This window comes from Arachis hypogaea, chromosome 10 (assembly GCF_003086295.3).
Source record: "Arachis hypogaea cultivar Tifrunner chromosome 10, arahy.Tifrunner.gnm2.J5K5, whole genome shotgun sequence".
Lineage (NCBI taxonomy): Eukaryota > Viridiplantae > Streptophyta > Magnoliopsida > Fabales > Fabaceae > Arachis > Arachis hypogaea.
In genome coordinates this window covers 107057952-107082107 of record NC_092045.1, presented here as the reverse complement: position 1 = coordinate 107082107, position 24156 = coordinate 107057952, and the positions used below count along the sequence as shown (strand labels likewise).

General features: G+C 27.2%; 1 protein-coding gene and 3 long non-coding RNA genes across 5 annotated transcripts; 2 read left to right on the top strand and 2 right to left on the bottom strand.

Annotated features, from left to right (window-relative positions):
- The first annotated feature begins 2349 nt into the window (after nucleotides 1-2349).
- Nucleotides 2350-4108, top strand: LOC112716353 (uncharacterized). Its single transcript, XR_003160302.3, has 4 exons — nucleotides 2350-2604; nucleotides 2722-2833; nucleotides 3331-3410; nucleotides 3788-4108. It is a non-coding gene; the product is annotated as an uncharacterized lncRNA (long non-coding RNA).
- Nucleotides 4109-4157: 49 nt separating this feature from the next.
- Nucleotides 4158-5600, top strand: LOC140175895 (uncharacterized). 2 transcript variants are annotated; one of them, XR_011866891.1, is made up of 4 exons: nucleotides 4158-4309; nucleotides 4395-4445; nucleotides 5067-5129; nucleotides 5244-5600. It is a non-coding gene; the product is annotated as an uncharacterized lncRNA (long non-coding RNA). The 2 variants fall into 2 exon arrangements; XR_011866890.1 differs by having other exon boundaries at nucleotides 5067-5309.
- Nucleotides 5601-11168: 5568 nt separating this feature from the next.
- Nucleotides 11169-13828, bottom strand: LOC112716352 (AAA-ATPase ASD, mitochondrial). The gene is made up of 2 exons (XM_025768247.3): nucleotides 12779-13828; nucleotides 11169-11932 (listed from the first exon to the last, which is right to left on the bottom strand). The coding sequence occupies exons 1-2, from the start codon at nucleotides 13826-13828 to the stop codon at nucleotides 11543-11545; spliced, it is 1440 nt and encodes a 479-aa protein (XP_025624032.1). The 3' UTR covers nucleotides 11169-11542.
- A 3075-nt stretch (nucleotides 13829-16903) lies between these two features.
- LOC140175894 (uncharacterized) lies at nucleotides 16904-19139 on the bottom strand. Its single transcript, XR_011866889.1, has 2 exons — nucleotides 18523-19139; nucleotides 16904-17670 (listed from the first exon to the last, which is right to left on the bottom strand). It is a non-coding gene; the product is annotated as an uncharacterized lncRNA (long non-coding RNA).
- Nucleotides 19140-24156: the final 5017 nt, after the last annotated feature.

Genomic DNA, 24156 nt, shown 5'->3' with positions numbered 1-24156 from the left:
TCAACATGTATCACTTATATAAGCAACCCTTCATTAACATATATCAATTCTTCACATATATTAACCCTTCAACACATATATCAACCAAATCTCATTAATATACATCCACATCATCATCAACCCTTCATTAATAATTTTAAGAACACGTATTTAATACCAACAACTCATGATTATAAATTCTAACACTAGCTCAATTTCAAGAACGCATATTCAATAGCCTCAACAAGTCATGCTCATAAATTTCAATACAAGTACAACCATAAATTGATCCAACATCTTCACAAAGCTAACCATTAAATGCCTTTAACCATTCAACTTAACCTATGGTTCTCTAGCCTAAGTTTTCACAACACCTTAAATGTTAAACGCACAAAATCTAAATCATACTTTGACCGATCACCGCGTTTGGACCAAGGCAGCCACATAAACACAATCACAGCCCCTCACAAGTTTGAGAAACCAACCCAAGTCTTGGCTCCAATCACCAACAAGCTTCCATATGCTCCCAATTTAATTTCAATGCACAAGTATTACTTAATTTACACCTAATTTATATACATGTCCCAATTTCAAATTTCTCATAATAAATACAAGATTAGAGATATCTTATAATATCAGCTTTTTTTCTTACAACGTCATTATTACAAGTAAACGTATCCTGAATAAATTTATTAATGGTAGATAAACCTAAAACTTTTTTAATTTTTACTGAATCAAAACTTTTCTTTTACAAAAACAAAACTAAAATGCAAATATTTTAATTTATAGAGACAAATATAAGTTATTTTTAATACTATTGTGTACTTAACTTCTAGAAAACATTTGGTAACTTATATTTTAGCAGAAACTTGGTTGGATGGATCACTGAAGTTATAAAGTGAAAAGAGAAATGATGAGGTAATAATTTTCCTTCAATTTTTTTTATTGAAATTATGTGGAACAGTAAGAGTTATTGATCTAAAATTGATTATTTAATATTTTTCATTTTAAATTTTTTTGTCAATTTATTTTAGTAGAGCAGAGGATTCAAATTCTAGCTATTGATGATCTCCTATATTCATATATTCTTGATATCTAGATTATTCCGTTGAAGGAAATAAACATTTGAAGTATGAAATCATTTAATTAATTAACATTAAGTGTTTTTTGTAAGAATCTTGAGAGAAATGCTAACGAATTATAACTCAAATGACATAGTCTTTTTATTCTCACTTAAGAGATTGTAGGTTCAAGTCTCTTTATCTTTGGTAAAAAAATCTTAAAAAAAATAATTAACATGTATAATTGCTTGTAAATTTTTCCTTATCTTTAGTAAAAAAAATCTTAAAAAAAAATAATTAACGTGTGTAGTTGCTTGTAAGTTTTTTATGAGAAATAGATACAATATATATTAAAAATAAATTAAATTATATATATTATATAAAATATAAATGACTTATTTTTACAGTTGCTGGCATATATTTATGAATGTAATAAATAACATGAAGCTTGAATTTTACGTAAGTCAACAAAACCAAAACTTATTAGGGTGGTGTATACGTAGTAACACGTGATTGCTAGTAAAACTTTAAATAACATCCAAACATAAATATAATACATATATAGTCAAGTGACATAGCTGTAAAATATGTTTGTTAATTAACATAACCAAAGTTTCAAGATTATTCCAGCTTGAGAGAAAGATAAAAAAGTTCCAGCTTCCATTTTCCAGCAACTATATATAAATAAAAATATTATTAAGTATATATTTTCACTATTACATTTTAAACATTTAGTAACATTTATTCCTTAATATTTATTAGAGTGTTAGTAATTATAATAAAATTATATATAAAGTAACATTTATAAGGAAATGTTAGTAAATAATGTAATTTTTTAAGAAAAACTAAAAAAGTGTTCCCTATTCCTATTAACATAAAAATAAATAAACCTTCCCTTCTCTCAAAGTCAGAATCGGAGACTTAGGCCTTGTTTGGGTGAGCTTCTAAGAAAAGATCTTTTTTCGAGTTATCTTTTTTTAAAAGATTTTATAGAGAAGTAAAAGTAATTTTATGTTTGGATATCTCATGTAAAAAGGTCTTTTTATCTATCAATTATGTTTGGGTATAACAATATAAAAGTACTTTTTTGTTTATTTATTACATGAAAAACATCTTTTTTTTTAAGAAAAAAAGATCTTTTAAAAAAAGATATAAATTACAGCTTCTCAAAAAAGATCTTTTTTTATTTTACTAGTGTTTTTACTTTTACTACTAGAAATTTACCAAACACGTTAAAAAATAAAAAAAGATCTTTTTTCATTGAAAAAAGATTTTTTTTTAACAAAATAATAGCGCCCAAAGATACACTAACCTAATGGCTGGAACAGAAGAGAGATTGGGGAACCTGCTAGCGCAGAGAATCAATGCGCCAAAGCTGTGGCGATCTCACTCCAAATCTTGTTCACCTTCGCAATCTCACTCTCAATCTCACTCGCGCTCTTGATCTCGATCTCGATTGTGCTTTCAATCTGGCTCGCACTTCGCTCTTTGAATCTCTCTCGTTTCAACAAACTCTATTTTTATCTCTCGATCATTTCTAGGGTTTGCTACTCTCTGTTTTGAGGTGAGTCTGACGGAGAAGGAGAAGAAGAACCTCCTTTCGTGTTCTTTCTTTTCTAATTTTCACTGCTTCATTATTATTCTTGCAATCTTCTTATGCTTTTTGTATATATTTGTTAAGATCTGTTGGCTATGAATTGACTGAATTCCTAATGTTAAGATCTTCTCAATTCAAACCCGAGAGTCTCGAGCAGGACACTGATGATTCCAGAATTGCTTCTCCAGCTGCTAAGGTACTCCTTTTTCTTTCCTCGCTTCATTTCCCAAATTCATTTAGTTGTCGTAGCAATTTTTTGCACTAGAAAGCAAAGTGTTAGTAATTAGTAATTAGAACGAGAGAAGCATCACTTGGATATGATGTGACATGTTACGACTATTGCGTGCACCGGAAGTTATAGACTGAAATTTTTGTCAACTTCAATATTGATAATGTATACTTGTACATATATTTTTTAATTAGGGACTATATATATATATATATATATATTTATATTGCTCCATAGTCCATATATAAGAACTTGTTATTTTATAAAGTTAAATCATTCATATAGATGTTGTTATTATCCGAGAAAATTTGAAATAAAATATATAGAAAATTCATGGAATAGGTTAGAATTCATTTCTTGATGAATGCAAAAGAGAGTAGACTGCTAACACTGACATTTTGTTTAACTGAATTTAGCACTCATTGCCGTAGACTCTGTTATTCATGAAAAACACTTATCAGCAGGGTCACAGAGATATAGTTGTGGGACTAACTCCAAGGGCCTAATGTGATAGATGAAGCTTTTCTAAAGTCTTAATTTGCAGGTAATATTCACCGAAAATTACATTAACAATCCTTCTTCCAATTCCATTATTGCAATTAGGTAGAAAGTCCAATACTTTGCATTCATCAAGAAATGAATTCTAACCAAAATTTATAATCCTTTAGGTCCTTTTCTTACTTAAATTATCATTGCAGAATCAATCTATATATTGTCTGCATAGGATAACAACTATGTGGTTCATAAGTGATTAATATAATTACTAGTTAAAGTTTGTCAACTTATGTGACAATGAGCATATACCATTTTTATTGATATTCAGATTTCTTTTTCTACCTATTGTTATTAAACCATAGCAATTTTAATCTATGGTGTAGTTTGAATTACTCTATTAAAGAATGCATGTGTATAATGTAACAGGTTCTAAGCTATGAGTATCATATTCTAAGACTAAGTTTCGACAAAACAGAAGAGCATTGAGTGTGATCAATCAGAATCTAGTGCAAGCTAAGGTCAACCTAATCCTTGTGTTGTTACCAATAGGCCTTTGCCATTATCAACTAATCTTATTTTACTTTACTTTTTATTTTGGATAGAAATATTAATTCTATATGACTTCTAAGCTAATTATGTTAAAATCTTAAATGCCTTCAACTAGGTGAATATATTTATGATTAGATTTTATATTGACGTTGTGTCAAATGTTAAATTTTTAGTTTTAAGTGATTTTCCATATTCCACTTGTTAAGTAAAATACTGTCCCAATTTTAAACACTGTTTTGTGTGAATTTGCTGTGTTTGATTTTATTCCTTTTTCTGTGTTCTAGAACTTGACTTTATTACTTTGTTTTTCTTGATTGCTTATTGTTGTTGTTTCGCATGAGGTGTTTAAAAGGGCTATAATGCAGCCTGGGCCACCTGAGCATTTTGTTATTTTAAAAGGTACGCTTTTTAATCATCTGCTGCTTAGTATACTACTGATTTTTTGTTTGCTTTAATTAATTTCTTCGATTAACTTGTGCTGCAGTGCCAAAGGATAACAATAAAGCCTTGAAGCTCGGAGTCGGAATAGGTTTAGGTATGAAGTTATCTAGGCATATTTTGAAAAGTTTTATTATCTCATCATTGTACAATTTCTTGCCGAAGTTTTATATACTTTTGCTCAAAATTCATTAACCCCACTTACAAGCCTTTAATAAGAATAACCAAATAGTTTTCATTTATTTTTGAGATTAATTATAAAGATGTCAGATTGTTTTCATTGTATTCCCCGTTTCATGATTTTAGAAGAGTGATACAACTTACAAGATTTTCTTATTTCATTGTTTCCTTTAGAAAAATCTAAAACCATTTAGTTAAATGAAAACAAGTTGGCATTCTTTAGTAAGAGTGCATATAAGAGAGATATCATTTAATTCAGGTCCTAGAATTCCAAGTACATTACAGTGAATGTTTTTCCTCACATTTATGTGACCTTTCTATCTGATCTTGTATGAAATAATCTAGTTGTGGCTGTGAAAGCTTAGGAAGTCACATATGTACTTAAAACTTAAAAGTAACTTGCATACTTCATTCATGAATATAAACTTAACTTCATGTTTTGATTTAAGGTGATCTCAATGATTATTCAATTATTTGTTGGTGATATGAAATGAGTTGCCTTGCATGCCAAACTGATAAACTTACAACTTTGTTTCAGAAATTGCTACATGGGAAGATCGTTATGATGACACGAACTTGTAGGCAAGGATAATCCGGTGAAGCAAGTGAATTGTGAATTTTGTGCACTGCTGCTGTTGTTACTGTATTTCGGTTTAAGACATAAGATGTTTGGTTTATCTAGAGCTAACTTAGAGTACCTGTTTTGAGGATTCAGTCAGATATAAAGATAGAAGTTACATGGGGAAATGTTGAAGAGGAGAGAGTGGTCAGAGATAGAAAAGCTTTCCTGCTGCACAGTCGATCGATTTGTTGATACCTCGATATTCATGGCCATCAAGGCAATACAGCATGTCATGGAATCCAATATAAAGAATGAATCAAATTCTCCAAGTTCAATTCTGCATGAAGAGCGCGTAGGAGACTTGTCAGTTGTTGTCAAATGCGATATTCGCAATGGAAATAGAGTTTAAATGCTATAAGTATTTTTTTCCTCATTTTATTTGCATTACGAAGCAAACTTATACAATGATTATTGATTAATAAAAGAGTAATAAAAATTTCATTTTGTGAATTTGTGAATTTAATGAAATATTTTATGTTGTAGTAATTAATTTTAGTATATTTATATTGTGTATAATATAAAATAAAAAATAGTATAATATAACTAAAAAAATATCACTAAAGATCTTTTATAACATTTTGTAAGTGTTACAAAAAATATCTACGGTAATATTTTTCTAAGTGTTACAAAAAATATCTATGGTAACATTTTTTTAAATGTTACATAAAATATTTATTATAATATTTTTTAAGTGTTACAAAAACTATCTATTGTAACATTTCTCTAAGTGTTACTAAGAAATATCTATTGTAACATTTCTCAAAATATTACTATAGAATATCTTTTGTAATATTTTTACTAAATGTTATTAAATCTTTAGAAAAATGTTAGTAAAACTCTTTAGTAACATAGGGTATATTTAACATTTGTTAAAATGTTACTAATATACATAGATAACATTTTAATATAATTTAGTAACATTTTTTAAATGTTAGTAAAAGTCAATTATGTAGTAGTGTTTTATTTATTATTTATAATTTTTTGACTACATAACATTACTGTATTACAAATTTGCAATTCCAAAATTATGACACCAATCAATTTCCTTAAAGACCAAACTGATCATATATCATTAATTCTTGGAAAGATAACGTATGTGTCAACAAAATCGGAACGAATATTACAGTGAAAAAAAGAAGGGAAAAAAAAACATAATTGGTGATAATCAAATTACCTCATTTATATATGTTCGTGTGAAGATAAAAAGATCACATCAATGATTGTGGATAGAGATTAAAGGATATCATGTCGCAGGAGAATAGCGCCAACCATACAAACATATTCATTTATGTTCTATGTATTAATCTGGTGCTATTTCTCCTGCGACAAAACATCCTAAACCTCTGCAATTCAATTTTTCGCATTATTTGTTCTTTGTGGTGTGATCCACATGCCATACACTTGGTGTGTGTATATATAGAATTCAGAGTTCAGTGCAGTGTGAGTATCTAGAACTAGAAGTATGAACTTACTGCGAAGTTGCAACCCCTCAAATTATTGGAAGGGCTTTTGGAAAATTGGAGGGGAGCAAGAATTTCTAAGTTTGGAGGTTATTGATTAGTTTAACATTTTATTATTAATTATTAATTAGACATCATCATCAATTTCTCACATGAACTTAAATGCAGTTTACACGTACTCATGATTGATTATTCTGAGAATTATAGTGGTTATTATGGGTTAATATTCAATGGTTCTCGAAAGATTAAGTGTGTGTTAATTTATTCTTTTAAATCTCAAATTAATTTTTAAAGGGTATAGTGATAAAAAAATATTATTTACATATTAAAATTAGACATCAAAATCAATCACTATGTATTTGTGTATAAATACATATATAATTTAATTTATTTTAAATTAGTATATATATTTTGTATTTTTAATATATATTTTATATTAATGACTGATTTTAATATATACGTAACAAAGTTGATAATAATAAGATAAAAATTTATTGCAGTTATTTTTATGTAAAGTTAATAATCATTAGATAATAATTTAATTAGTCAAATTTATTAAATTATCTAATAATTTTTAGTTATCAACTTTACATAAAGATAACTATTTGTGAGTTTTTATTTAATAATAAATTAAATTAATTTTTTTACTAATTAGATGATGATATATCATGATCATGTCACATGTCATTATTTAATTAATAAAAAGATTAATTTAATTTATAGTTATATTTTATAAGAAATAATCATTTAACTGATAAAATAATCAATTTAATATATAATTATATTTTCTAAAGATCAAGTTAAAATATAATTTTTCAAGAACTAAACTAACACACATACTTAATCTGTGATGTTGACTATTTAGTATTTATTATACTCAACAATTATATATGCATGTAGAAACTCCATATAACTTTAACAAAAAAAAAAACACTATTAAAATTTAAAATTTAATTTACTTTGCGTTGATTTAGGTTAACATTTAATGCATACTGATGAAATCAATAAACAATTAATACTTTTTTTTGAAAAACTACAAATACATTAATTACAACTTATAAAATATATTTTTAATAAATAATAATTATAATTATTATAAGAAATTTAATATGCTCTATTAGTATATAAGTTATTTAATTAGTTAATAAAATCTAATTAATTAATAATTTTATATTTTATTTATTTTAATTATTTATTTAAAATTATAATTTATTTCATAAAGTTTATTTAATATACTATCTTTTTTTTGTTCATTGAAAATAATGAATTTGTTCACTGAAAAACTTATTCCTATTTCTATACAATTTGAATCGTATTCGTATATTTTTATTTTTTTTATTAATCTAATTTTATTCACATATTTTAATTTTAAATTTTTAAAATTTTTTATTTAAAATTTAGATAGATATAATTTAAATTAATAATTTAATTTAATAAAAATAAATATATTCGTATTATTTTTATTATCTTAAGCAAAAAATATCTCTAACTATATTTTCTAGGTAAGATTTATTAATCTTTTCAGATATTATGTATTTATATATACACTCTAATATTATTAATTTGAAAGATTACATATATCTATCTCTTTTGTTGAAATATTTAAAAATCATGTTTAATCGTTTTAAAAAAAATAATACGAGAACATTTATTTAAAATAAGATGAATATATTTATTTAAAATTTAAAAATTTTAAATAAATTTATTCATATTAATTTTAAAATAATATGAATATGTTTGTTTAAATAAAAAAATTTTAGAATAATAAGAGTATTATATCTTTTTAATTCTTTTAAATTTTTATTTTTATCATAATTTTATAATAATTTAATATCAATTTAAAAATAAAATAAATTTAAATTAAAACAAAAAATTTAACCCAAATAGAATTTATTAATTCTTTTTTCTTTTCTTAATAATTAAATGATGATTCTTCTCTCTCTTCTTAATTAAGGAGTACTAAAACTCCAAATACGTTAACTTTTGTTTAACTCTTTAAGAAGAGTTTTAATACTCCAAACCTTTTAGGAGTATTGAATCAGGCACCATTAAAGAGTACTAAAACTCCAAATACGTTAATTTTTGTTTAACTCTTTAAGAAGAGTTTTAATACTCCAAATCTTCTAGGAGTATTGAATCAGGCACCTAGTTTCTAGAAAGGTGTGACTTGTTTAAGTAGAAGAATTAGAAAGAAAAGTGAGAGAAAACATTAATTACTAATACTAGTCAAATAAAGAAAACATGGAAGCATAATTATATATGTGCTGGCGACAATACTTTTAAGAGCTTCTCAAAATTGGATTCATCGTTGAATTGGTGAATTTAAAATTAAAAAATACTGAAAGATTTAGAGATTCCATGAGAATTTAACTAAAATTCAATTAGGTATAATAGAGTAATGATTTATACAAAACATTTAACTTTTTATTTTATTTTTTTACTAATTTTTTATAATTAACTGGTTAATCTTATAAATAATTTTTTTTAACATTTTTTTACTACTATTCTTTAATTAACTGTTAATTTTTAGCTAACACCTCTTACATATATAATTATTTACATATTGTCCCGAGAGTTACCTGAAATGTTAATTTAAGCCTAAACTTGAGGTCCAGAATGTGGCAGCGTCTGACCTCTTTGGTGCCGAGTTACCGTCGGTCTGAGTTTCTTGTGATGAAGTGGGGTTAGTACCTGTAAGAGACTACAATACTTAAGTTAGCAAAAACTTTAAGCAGGTTTCTAATAGATTAGAACATGTATATACCTCAATGTACTTATAGTAGAGACGATAACTATTTTTGTTGGAACAATTTCATCTTTTTTTATGGATAATTGTTCTCTTTATCTTAAAAATTTGTTAGGACTTATCTTATCAAAAAAGATAAATATTCCAGTCGAAATTCCTATGGATAATTATCTGTTTTAAGCAAGTAAAGCTTTGTCCTTTTTTATCGGTGTCCAACCTCTTTAAAGAAGTCGGGTACGTACATAAAAAAAATCATCTTTTTTTATGGATTTTTTTTTATCTTTTATTAGATTTAAATTTTATTTATTAAACCAGGATATAAATACATACTTTAATCCAAATGTTTAATTTTTTGGATTAAATAATTGTATTATATGGTGTTAAAATTTTTAAGAAAAAAAAAATAGAGATCGATATTTATTGCTCCCATTCTTCTTAAATAAAGAAACTACCTAAACATAAGTTAAAAAATAAAAGAACGCTTATGCATCAACATTTTAGAAATATAATTGTTATGAAGAAAAATATATTCTTATAAAAGTTGTAAAATAAAATTCAATCAAATTCTAAAAATTATTTACCTAAAAAGAACATTATTTTTTTGGTGGTTCAGAAAAACAAATTCTAAAGTTCTAGGTATCCACTCTCGTCTCCGTTTTGTAAAAAATTTCATCAAATCAAATAGTTTAGTAGTTAACTGTCGTTTACAAAAGTGGGAAGCGGGGAAGAAATGAAGGGACCAAATTGGAATTTCTGGGAGTTGATGCAAATTCAAAGCATCCATGCATTCACATTGATTGATTTTGAATATTAAAACAAGGTAAAGTAGTAAGTTTATAGGATAAAGTTCACAAAAGTGAAGAACATGATAAAATAATAAAGCAAGATTTTAATTATCTTTAAATTAAGATGGTAAGAATTTCAATTAATAATGGTTAGAAATTCAAAGATAATTAGTGTTTTTTTTTGTCGTCTATGGTATTTTTCAATTTCAATAGGTCAAAAATTAATCTATTAAAAATTAAATTTTATTTAAAGAGTTATCATTAGTTAATAAGTTGCTTGCATACAATATAAAATTCAAATTTTGGACACTTAACGAGTGAATTAACCAGTCAACTAATTCAATTAATTGTGTTATTTTATAATTTTACCAACTTTTTCACTTTAGAGGATTGACTATCATTTTTTTTTTTGTTAAATGATTTGCCTAATGGATGTAGATGGAACGGGTCATGTCCATGAATAAACAAAAGGGGAGGCCCAACAAAGAAAAATAAATTCGAAATTCGTTCAAATTTATGGAGTTTTTCACATTTTCTGACCAAAATACGGAGTTTCAGATATTTGCCAACTCCCAAAAAAAAAATTTGTCGGCCTAATGGATTTATGTTCTTTATAACTTCATGATTTGGTCCAGTATGTATAACAATGAAAATAAGTTATTCTTCAAAAAGAAATTCGAGAAGACAAATTATTAAGAGGACTTCTTAATTGGAAAAAAAGGATAGTGATCCATTTAGGAAAGGAAAAAGAGGAATATATATTTATTTCTATATAATCAAATCTGAGTACATAATAACAGGTTTTTATTCTTATTATTTTCAAAACTGTTGAATTTATTTATTTTATTTTTTAAAGAGAGAAAATCCAAGTAGACATGCATTTTGATGTTTCCTACTGCAATATTAGTTCTTGTTTCTTTGCATTGTGTGTGTTTTCAACCCTGTTTTTGGCCACCGTCTTTTAAGCAACTTGTAAGTTTTAACCATTCACAGTTCAGTGTTTGCATATAATTAAAGGGATATGATATTAGCTTCCCAAATGATAAGCTCTGGTTCATTCTGTTCAACTTTATCATCATTTTAGCACATATCTATTGGATTTTAAGTTAGGTCCTCAACTATTAGTTATTGTACACATAGCCGCTAAAATAATTCAGCAAAATCCAGGCCTAACAGGACCCTATATTTCCACAATTTTCCAATGACATAAACAGATAAAAAATTTAAAAAAAATGTATAAATATTTTTGAATGCCTCATCCATTCCCTTCCACTAAGCCACTCCCTTTTAGCCTCTAATTTGTGGCTTTAGTCGGCCGCCGATTCTAAGCTCGATTTAAGAATCTCTTACTGTTGCTGGTCAATGAATTGCTCCATAAATAACATAGTTAAAAGAATCTTTTTAAGTATTGCTTGCATGTTTGTTCTGTTTGAAGTTGGTTTCTTCAAGTGATTGAATCAAAGCCTTCAAATAAAGGTCTGGATTGTTCCCAAAAGCAGGTTTGGGCATAAAGTGCTCAGCAACATCAGCTGGTGTGATTTGAGAGTGTTTGAGCAAGTCAGAAATTGTTGAAAACAAATGGTGTGATTCAATTTTAAGGTAATTCTTGGCCAGCAACTTGAATGCCTCAAATCCACAGTATGATAATTCAATGTGCATGTCCATTCTCCCTCTTCTCACCAATGCTGGATCCAATTTCTCAACATAGTTTGTAGTGAAAACTATTAGCCTCTCTCCTCCACATGCAGACCACAATCCATCAATGAAGTTCAGAAGCCCTGAGAGTGTAACCTGTTACATTCATTGCACAAATATCATCATGAGTACCAAGTACAATACAATTCGGATAGGACACATAACAATAAATATAATAATTTTATGAAAAAAAAAAAGATAACAGAATAGTCAAATTTTAAAAAGTTTAAAATAACAATATTATATTTGATATAGATTTTAGATATATACACCATAGTTAAGCGAGCAAAAATAAAATAACTACTGAAATTATATTCATCTAATATAAACTTAAAAAACTCGTTTAAAAAAAAAATAATCAAACACGTAAGCCAAGATCTAACCAAACTTAAAATTTAATATATTTTATTAGATTTAGATTTGTCATTTTTATTTGATATTATTTTAAGAATTAAAATATGCAATTAGTAATAAAAATTATATTTTTATATTTTAATTAATATTTTTATATTATAATAATATTTTTACTTTAAAATATTTTATATATAATAAAACTCACCCTAACTAATGTTTAGATTTACTTGCACTTAATAATTTGGTGAAAATTTAAGTACCGATAATTTCATGTAAATTTGGACTTTATTTTATTTTTGTAATTTAAATAAAAAAATTTATCTTATAATTTAAAAATTAAAAATAAAAAATTTTGGTTTTTAAAATTTTTTTTTAGGATTTTGGATTTCGAATTTAGAGTTTCGGTTTATGATTTAGGGTTTGTAGATAGTTGTAAGTGATTAAATTTAATTAAACATATCAAATTATTTAACTATTCTCAACTATTAACTTTGTAGCTAAGTTTTCTATTTTTATATTTTATTTTTTTTCACAAAATTTAAAAAATAAAAAATACTAAAATTGAAGTATTTCTGCAATGTAGCTAACCTGGCTGCTCTTAACATCTCTTTCTTTCAACCCACTCTGCTTCTTCTTCCGTTGATCTTCTTCTTCTTCTTCTTCTTCATCTTCCTTCGCTCTTTCCATTTTCTTCCTCCTCTGACCAGTTAGATCAAGTGAACAATCTATGTCCTCAATCACAATAATGGACTTGCTTGATGTCTCAATCAACAGCTTCCGCAACTCTGTGTTGTCCTTCACAGCAGTCAGTTCCAAATCATACAAATCATATCCCAACAGATTCGCCATCGCCGCGATCATCGTCGACTTCCCCGTCCCCGGAGGACCAAAAAGTAAATACCCTCTCTTCCAGGCCCTTCCAATTCTTGCATAAAACTCCCTTGACTTACTAAACGTTACCAAATCATCAATGATCCTTTTCTTCAGTTCCTCGTCCATCGCCACGCTTTCAAACGTTGCCGGATGCTCAAACACAACATGGTTCCAAAACGAACCGCTATTAGTATAAAGCTTCCTCTGCCTATTTCTAACCATAACCGCTTTACCTTCTCTCATAACATGATTAAGATATGTTCCTAAAACCATGTTTCTATGTTGTTTATGGAAGGTAAGCTTGTAGTACCTTTTCTCGTCCGCTAAATTGTTGTGTAGAGAAAGTGTTTGGGATTTGGCAACGTTTTTGCCAGAAACCCACCAAAGCTTAACACCATTGAACTCATCACACACTTCTTCATGGTCATCCATGGTAAGAAGAAGGGTTTGGTTGTTCTTGCCTATGTCACCTTTGAGTCTCTTAGCTTGTGTTGTGGCCTTGGAAGAAAGGTAATTCTGTATGGAAGTATAAGCCTCACTTCTACTCATGTGTCTATCACCAATGAGTTCATTGAATGTGATTTGGATGTAAGGGTAAACAAAAGAGAACAACCTTAGAGTGTGTTTTTGTGCTTGGTTTCGGATTTGGAATGGGAAGAATTTCTCGAATATGGCCCAAATAAACATCAATGAAGCAATTATGGATCCTATTTGACCAAACATCGTGTCTCCTGCTCTTGTCTTCATCTTACTCTCCTCGATCATCTTTTTGAGAAGGCTTTTAGGGACTTGTCTTTTATAGAGGTTAAGTATTGCTATATGAACAAGGCATATACGTCACTCACCACGCGTCCACGCGTGTAACTTAGGCACCAAGCATCTTATTTTTATTTTATCCACAAAATGACACTTTCTTATCTTAAATTTCATTTCTTTTCTATTTACAATATGCATATTAAAATAACATGTTATTTATTTTTTAATTAAAATATAATTACTATAATTATATATATATATATTAGTAGATACTTATTTTATTAATTTTCATAATAATAATATAAAATATTTTAAATTTTTATGTATTTCATAATAATAAATAAAATTATTATATCAATAATATATATTATTTGAATTAACCAAAAAATTATCACTAATTTATATATAGAATTCTAATTAATTTTAAAAAATAGTTTGGTCAAGAAAATTAATTTATTAAAAATATTAATTAATCTAATAATTTAATATTTTAACTAGATTAATTATTGATTCATTTTTGATAGTTATGCTTTGAATGTTTTTATATTTTATTTGATGGGTAAAATTTTAAGTAAGAAATTGAAAATGAATTAAGAATTTTACTCTTGTTTGATCAGTATGTTTATATTATGTGACCTTATGTCGGTATGTGTGCTTACTAAATTGTCTCGTATACACCGACTATACATTGCCTAATCAACTGGATAAAGAGTGTGCAAGTGCAATAAACGTACCTAACTGATTACCCTCCATCAATCATGCACGAACAAACTGTTATGGGATAGGACACGACATAAGATATATTGATACACGAATTAAAATTTTATAAGACACGAATATATATATATATATAATATAAAATATTTTTTTTAGATAAATTATAATAATATTTTAATATTTTATTGATATTAAAATATAAATTAATTTTTTAATTATTTTTAATATTTTATTTTAATTATATCAAGTATTTAAAATATTTTTTATTTTAATAAATAATAATATATTATATATAAATTTATTTTAAAAAAATATGTTAAGAATAAGGTTGAACACACTGATATGTGATGGTATTTAGGTGTATCCAAAAGTATTTGGAAAAAAATTTTTTCTTTTTATTAAGACACGGTTAGACACAGCAAACACGCGTGTCGAATAAATATCGGTAAATATTGTGTTCGAAATGTGTCCGACATACAGACATGACAACTCAGCGAAGTGTCTGTGCTTCATAGCCCTCAATAGCCTTCAATAGCGAGCAAATGACAACGAATTCTGAAGATCAGTGTTCAAACATTAGGGAGAAAGATGGCAGAATAGAATTAACAACTAATAATTAACGGCTCAATTAATAGACAATAAAAAATCTAAACAATGTAAACAACAGATTGAAAATTTGGCCTAATAAAATTTAAAAAAAAAACACTCCACTCAAATTACCCAACTAAAAAATTTCGTTCAGTAATTCAAAAATTTTAACAATCTATTATACTCTAATTTACTAAAATAACAGCTTCTCCCCAAATTTTCTACAGTTACGCGGTTGCTTGGTCACCAACTAGCTCCCATCGTTGCCGCTGGGATCCCTTCACTGCCGCTGGTTCGTCAATAAGAACCCTCATCGATACTTAAGGATAACCATCAATCATTCGCATATCTAGTAAATTGAACATTCGGCATATTTTAATTGTATCTAACTAAACAAATTCCAATCAAATAACTATTCACATAAAAATTAAATTAACCATTCGCATATCTACTAAAATGACCATATGGTATATTATGAATTTCCTTTAAAGAAGAATAAAAAAATGAAATTTCGCATGTGATGTCCAAGAGGCATGCAACTCATGAGATCTTGGCGGTATGAGCCACTGGACAGGTTATGATGCTCAGGAATAGGCTCCATATTTAGTTCACTCTTGGGCAATATGAACCCCATGGCCAAATCCAGGCATCGTCAAATTCAGCAAAAAAGGTTGATCAGCAGAGCTGCGAATCGTGAAGGGAGAGGTGGTATGGTGGTCGGGCGGCGAGAGTTTTGCGGCGACGACGATGACTGTTGCAAGGGAAATTGATACCGGCGAGGGGGTGCAAAACGGTGTCACTATCTGGAGGAAGAGAACTACTACGGTGGTAAAGCAGCAGCGATGTCAAGATCTTTGTAGTGATGACTATGACGGTTGCGGGAGAAACCGACACCATTGAGAAGGTGGTGGGATACAAAACGTAAAATATGTGAAAGTGTAACGTGCGTAGTGGTTTAAGTGTTAATTCTAATGTTTTCAAATTTAAAATCTGATCATAATTATTTAATTAATTAAGAATCTGATTTTTAATTATAAATTTACCTTTTTTTAAAACCGTTGTTGACTATATACATTATTTTTCTATACTTTTTCAATAATTATTCACCAATTTGGATAATTTAGTGATTAATTTAATGATCTATTTAGATAAGTATTAGGAGTTTGAATGCTTTATGCATATAGTAATTCAAATTCTACTAATGCTTTATGCATATAGTAATTCAAATTCTACTTTATGTATGTACAGTAATATATTGACCATTAACAGTAAATTTTTAAGTAGAATTTCAATTTAAAATAAATTAATTTTTGATCTGTCGAATTAAAATATTATAAAAAATAAAAAATTAATAATTAATTTTTTTCAAGTCAACAACTTTAAATCTATATTCATCAAATAAGAAAAATATATAAAAAAATGGTATGTATACTAATTTTTTATAAAAAAAATATAAGAATAAGTACTGTTTTGACCCTTAAAATTTAGAATCAAAATCAAAATCGTCTTTAATCTTATTTTGGATTTAAAATTGCCTCCAACATTTCATTTGATATTAAATTCATCTTTTTGAATAAAATATTATTCTAAATGACAAAAATGCTCCCCTTTTCCCAAACATTTTACTACTCTTCTTCTTCCATTAACTAAACTCAGACCTACAAAACTTTAAATACAATTAACAAAACTTTAGATCCAATTACAAAAATCAGAAATTCTCAAATTCATCTCCAATTACAAGAACTAAAAATCCATAAATCTAATTACCATAAAGTCAAATACAAGTTAATCTTTTTCTTCTTCTTCTATTAATAAAATTCAAAACTAAAAATCTTTAAATACAATTAACAGAATTCATAACTAATTACAAAAATCAGAAATTCCTAAATTCATCTCTAATTACAAGAATAAAAAATTCATAAATCTAATTGTCAAGAACAATCAAATACAATAAAAGCATCTTGTTCTTCCTCCAATTTTTCACCAAACCAAAGAACCAAAAAAAGTAACAACAAATCCAAAAATAAGAACAAGAACAAAAATTAGGGATTGTGATAAATAAGAACAAAAATTAAGAACTTGAAACTTAATGGCAGTGACGGTGATGCTGCGTGGTGGTAGTGGCAATGAGTCTGGACAGCAGAGGGCAGGGAGGGAAGGGGAAGGGCGGTGGTGATGCTGAAAAACGCGAGGAACACAACCATCACCACCACCACCACCTCCCTGATGACGACAAAGAACACGAGGTGAGGGCGACGGCAAGGCGAAGGTGAGTCGTGGCACTGCAAGGGCAAGGGCGAGGCTTCCTTCTGTCTTTCTCTCCGAGTCCCTGCTTCTCTCTCTTTTCTGAAGGTGTGGGTGAGAATAAGAAGCCCTCCCTCCCAGAAGCCTCAATAGTCAAGATATTGTGGTGTTTCAAGTTTAAGCTCCAATGTGAATTGTTTTCATTATTCTTCGATTTTTCTATAACTAGCATCAGGGTCAGGTTCTGGCCTAGTTGGTGTCAAATTCTCAGCAATATCGTCACAAGTATCCACATCTTCCAACTACAACAGAAGAATCTTAATTGGCATGTCGCTTAATGGTTAATAGCCTTCTCAGTTCTGCATTGTTCTTAACCGAGCCATAGCCACAATCTCATAGAATTAGTATTGGGTCTATAGCTCAATTAGAGAATTATGCTATAAATAGAAAACTGATGTAATAGTGTCGAGAGGCATGATATGATTGAAAACTCTAATTCCCTTCTTGGTCCTAATTCTAGGGATCTCTATTCTATTTTCTCTGATTTCTATTAATTCTCTCTATTTCTTGATACAATATTGTATCAAATGGTGCTTTCATTGAAAAAATCTCTTATGTTTGATGGTACTGGAGATAAATACTATTGGCTTATTCTCACAGAACAATTTTAGAATACTCAAGAAACTATAGAATAGCAAAAATTTTTAGAGATTGAAAAATGGCTCAAAGACAAGGCTCTAACATGGTTCAAATTATAGAAGAAATGCAATCCAAACGTAGACATATCAGTATTTGATACAGTATTTATGTATCATTATGTACTAGATTCTCTTTCAATACTGCCATCAGAAATTTCTTGGAATGAAGTTTCAAATCTAGATATAGCTTTGAAAGAAATCAGAACATACTTGGAGAAGTATCAACCACAACCAGAGCAAGAAACAGAATCATCAATAGATAATCCGAATTCAAATATTTCAAGCTAATTCAGAGTCAGAATTTCACCTAATCAACAAACATTCCACAAATCTAGAAGCAGAACATTCAACACTTACAGTTCTACAATTCCATAATTCGGATTTAGATTATGAAGATGCAGATTTAGAGAATGCAGCAACAAAAATTTTAGAATTAGTGATGAATCTAGAACACACAAAAGAAGAAGCAACAGATCTAGCCAAGGAAGAAGTTGCAATCCAGGGCAGCGTCTTGATAGAGGCGGAAGGGGTGACGCGACCACCACCAAAGCTACCACATCTGAACTCGCACACGGTGGTCTTAGTCGACGCCGATGACGCTATGAAGCTTAACAGAGGAGGTGCCGCCGAGGAGAAAGAATCAGCAGATCTGACCATAGGTAGAGGCGCCACAAAAGGAGAACAGATACTCGTGAAGTCTCGATTGATAGTGCAGCAACGGTGGATGACAAAGCGGTGACGGTGAGAGGAGGTGTTCTATTCCGACGTGTTTCCTCAAATGTGGCCAAGCCACAACCACTCACAATGGCGGTCTTCCCCTGGGAGCGCGACTATGAGACTCAAACAGAGAAAAAGTGGGACGAGGTGGTTGTGAAGGGCGCGCATCGGGCAATCGATAGCGTCTTTGATGGTGAAACTCGCGGCGACCAGTGTGCTCCATGGTCGGAGGCCGTCGTGGGAGGCACAAGGAAGAAGGAGGTCCGCCTGGGTATGGCTAGAAGAGACGGCAGCCAAGGTGCTTTGGATGACTGATAATGGTGTTCTCAGAGAGAACTGCTGTGTTCTTAGGAAGAAAGGGTTTCTGGAATGAATGTTGAGGGAGTACTCTCTGTTTTAGAGTTGGGCTTCCCATGGATGTGGATTTTCCAAACCCAAATCCAATCTAAATTGGATCAGAGTATGTTTCCTCCATATGTTATCTACCAAGTTAAATTGGGTTCAGTTATGAAAAGAAAAAAGTTATATTAGATACTCTCTAATGACTTTTCTTTTAAACAATAAAATCCTAGTGGTAAATTTTTATTTTAAGTAGTAGTATAGAAAATATTAATTTAGAATTAATTTTTTATTAATTGTAATTTTTATTTACAATTTTAATTAAGATTTATATTTTTTTGGCAACCACAAGGATAATGTTATCTTTGAAGGGAAGAATAATGTTAGGATTAGTATTGAGTCTATAGTTTAATTAGAGAATTATACTATAAATAAAAATATAATATAATAATATAGAGAGATATTATGTAATTGAAAATTTTAATTTTTTTCTGATCCTAATTCTATAAATCTCTATTATATTCTCTCTATTTCTTTATACAATATGTATCAGGATCATAGATGGTGTCTTGTTTTTTTTTTTGTTGGATTTGTATATATAGCTAAACAATTGAATGTGCTTAATGATTGAAAAAATTTATTTATATTTTTTAAAATAAAATATGATTTATAATTAAAAAAATTTTTGTTAATATATAGTTTATTCTAGTGTACTTATGTATTTTTTGAGACGATGATAATGATTGCTATTGTTAAATATGACTTATTTTTTATTTATAATTAATTTTTTTTTTTTGAAAAATCTATGTTTATTGTCTGTGTATTTTTGTGTACTCTTATATACTATTTGTAAATCTATATACTATTTGAAAATAATGATAATGGATTAAAATAAATTAAAAATGTGCACAAAAGATTGAAGGAAGTTGATCAAGATAAGAGGAACTCTATCATTTTTATAGAATGCTTTAAATAAAAAAATCATATTTAAAGAACTAAAGTTCAAAAAAAATATTTAAAAATTATTAAATTTTTTTATTTTATTTCAGAAAAAAATCCGTTGATAAACATACTTGGATCTCTGTAAAAATATTTATACGAAAATTCTCTTTGTACTTTTCTTTTACTTAATTCAAACATAGGTTAGATATTGTTTTGGCTGAACTCTAATTGAGGTATAACACGTCAAATTTCTTAGTTTGGTAACAAAGAAAAAAAGGTAATAAAAATAACAAAAATTTATTTTATTTAATATTTATTAATTATTATTAAAATTAATAAATGTTGAATAAGATATCATACTGTAAACTAATTGAGTTCGCTTTTTTTTATCATGTGATTTTGTAATGACTCGGAACGATGTGTCCATTTTAGTTATGCAAATATTATATTATAATTCGACTTTAATTAATATAAGGGTAATATTACATAATTAATAAATATCATTATTTTTTGTTAATATTTAATTAATAATAATATATATTTATATTAATAAAAATTTTATACATAAAAATATATATAATTTATATTTATATTTATCAAAATTTGTACATATAAATTAATATAAAATGGATATTAGGATGTTAGTCCAATGGATGGATAACAAGTATTAATAACAAGTATGGAGTGAAGCAAAAGAAATTCGGAGAAAAGGATGATTCTTATCATATTGCTTTAAGGTAAAAGGCAATAAAGTAAAATATTAATAAAATGAAATTTAGTTAATAAAAAATGTGATACCAAAGTCATTTGTGTATTATTGTGCCAACAAAATTAGTTACATTTTATATGCATTTTCAAAAGTGATTTAGACGAATATAATGAATATGATTAAATAATAATGTAAAAGAAGTTTAAAATAATAAGATAAGTAGTAGATGTTAAAAAAATATGTTGGATTTATAAATTTCCAAAGAAGAATTTATTAAGTAAATTCCTGAACAATTATAATAATAGACTTAACATCTTAAAAAACTGTAATATTAGACAAAATGTACCCTTCTATCATTCTTCTATTCGATTCAATAAAAAAATCTATAAATATAATATCGCAATCTTTTAAGAACGTAATTAATATTTTTTTAAAGATTTATAAATTCATCATAAATTCTCTAGGATTTACGTATCTTATTAGTTATTACTGATCATTTGGTCATATATCAAAAGTAAATTCTGAATGTGAATGTGATCTGATCTGCCACCACTATAAAACAATTAATTCATTTAAAATAAATGCTACCTGCCAATTGCAACTCCGCCATGTTCCCAGAAATTAAGCCCACTAACCACCTCGTAAATGGCAGGATACTAAACTAGTAATTATCAATATTTAGTATCTTTTTCCCCTTAATTACTAGATCATAATACCATTGAGAGAGTTGATTAGTTGATAATTTATTATTATTAATTATGAATCAATATCCAATAACATATATGCCTACACCATCATATTATTATAGGATATATTTCTATTTATAATGGAGATTCTCTTTTATTGGACCTATGCGAGGAGAATATTATTATAAAGAAGGAGAATAACCGAGAGACTTGAGTCAAAGATGTGGTTTATGTGCCCAAATAAGGTTAAAGACCAAAGAGAAGGGTATCTAAATCACATGCCTAATTTTCCAATTCTCTATGATATAAGACTTTTGTCAAGCTGTCACCATCACTTGTGCCGAATTTATTGTGTAGAGTAATACTAGGAACTAGCAAGCTAGTACGGTGGTATTGCATTGCCACTTAGTAGGTAAGAATATGGATAAATGGTTAAATTTCTTCTTAGAAGATTATTTTTTTTTAAATTAGTTTTCTATTTTTTAATTAAATTTATTTTTTAAAAATTTTAAATTAATTATGTTAGTTCTTTTATCATTTCTTTTATATATTTAACGTTAAAATTTGTTAATGTGACACGTTAAATAATATTACAACACACATATAAAAGTCTTAATTAAATATTAATATGATAAGTTTATAAAATTAAATCAAATTAAAACATAAATAAAGAGAAAACGTGAGGCATTGGAATTCCCCAATTTAGAGTTTTTTTGATCTAATTTCATAAATTTATCATGTTAACCACCAATTAAAATTATTAGGTGTGTATTGTGATGTAATTTAACGAGTCACGTCAACAAATTTTAATGCCGTTAGTAATAAAAGTGACATAAAAACTAAAATAACTAACTTAAAATTTTAAAAGATGAATTTAATTAAAAAAAGTTTGAAAACTAATTTAAAAATTAATAATTTTTTGAGGACTAATTTGACTATTTATTCGTAAAAATATATTTATTAATAGAATAAATAATTTATTTATCTGTTTAAATAAATATTAAAAATATTATTAATAAAATAAATAATTTATTTCTTTGTTTAAATAAATATTAAAAAATTTAAAATTTTTTATATATGTAATAATTAATTGATCAATATTAAATACTTAAATAAAATTTAGATCGGTGACAAATTGTCGAATTAATCCTTATAATGAGAAATTAGAGAATATCATATAAAAAAAAGGCTAAGAATGAAATGATTTATGAATATTGATATCCCCAAGACAAAATACAATCATTACAGTTACAATAAGAGAAAGGTTATTATTCACTATTCATAAATAGTAGTATATTTGGAGAGAGCATAAAGAAATGTCACAAGAATTTCACATGGTTAGGTTGTTTCAACTAACATAACATGATTAACATCACATGAATAAATAGATGGAGGTGAAATGGTGGAAGCATAGAAGGAAGCCCTTGACAAATGGCAAGACCTTGCCATGCATCCAATAAGGCAATAACCATAACTTAATGATTGAATGAATAATGAATAACCCGCTGTAACTAAATAAAACTAACGGAAAGTTTTTAGAAATAAATAAGTAAATAATTTTATTTCCTAAAAAAGACACCTTAAATAATACCTGAATTATTTACTTTTTGTTTTGTGTGAAGGAAAATCAGGTGGGGTAAAAACTAAGAGGCCCCACTTGATTTTTTGCTTTAATATATTTTTATTATTTATTTATGTCTATAGTTAAATTTTTATGATCAGTCGAAAGTGTTTAATAAAAATAATGATAATGATAATATTAAAGAGATAAAATATTCAATCTAAATTTATTTTATTTAATATTTATTTAGTATATAATGTATTAAATAAAATTAAAAATAATAAATTTTGATCGTTTTTAACTAATATTTTTTGTTATTAAATATTTCTGTAAAAATAATTACTTTAATTAATAAGTTAGTAAATTTATTAATTAATATATTTAAATAGTTAACATTATTTAGGTTATACAAAATTATAATTAGAATGAAATATTACTTAGTTTGGATTAATAGAATACAAAATCAAATATAAATATGAGATCAAAATAACACTTAAAATGTAACATTTTATGGTTTGAATAAACTGATTTATTTGGTTTTGAACAAATAAATTGTGAGTATGGAAAATAAAATTAATTAAATTTGATAAAAAAAACTAAATAAAAATTTATTTTACATTCTCAAACCATCATTTAAGTAAAAAAAAAAAAAAAAAACGCTCATCCGGATATACTTTGATAATTGCATTACTTTTTTTTTTGTCCTCATATGAGATATTTATTAGTTTTTTTGGTAATTTAGATAAACTAAACAAAAAATTAAAAATAAGAAAAATAAATGAACTATTTAAATAGAAAGACAGTTTTGTTTAATAAGATTATTCTTAAACTCATCCCAAAAGGAAGGAAATTTCATATAATAAAGTTGTAACCTCATCGTTATCTTATCTTTGTTATAGTGTCTGTCACTGTATTTGCATCTCTCATAATCAAATGAAAGTCCATACGCCAATTCCAATGTATGATATCTCTTATTTTGAGCATCAACGGATCAATAAATCCAAAACCATCTTGGTGATTAGTAACAAGATTAAACGCTTCCACACAATTTATCTCACAAATAACATCTTATTGACCTACATCTTAGGCTAAAAGATATCATATCCAAATAACAAATAATTTCTCTTGAAGAATAC

Bases quoted from the DNA above. Each gene is read 5' to 3' on its own strand.
- LOC112716352 (XM_025768247.3), bottom strand. From the start codon at position 13,828: ATGATCGAGGAGAGTAAGATGAAGACAAGAGCAGGAGACACGATGTTT. The intron at 11,933-12,778 runs GTTAGCTACATT...TGAATGTAACAG, and splicing joins GAGATGTTAAGAGCAGCCAG to GTTACACTCTCAGGGCTTCT.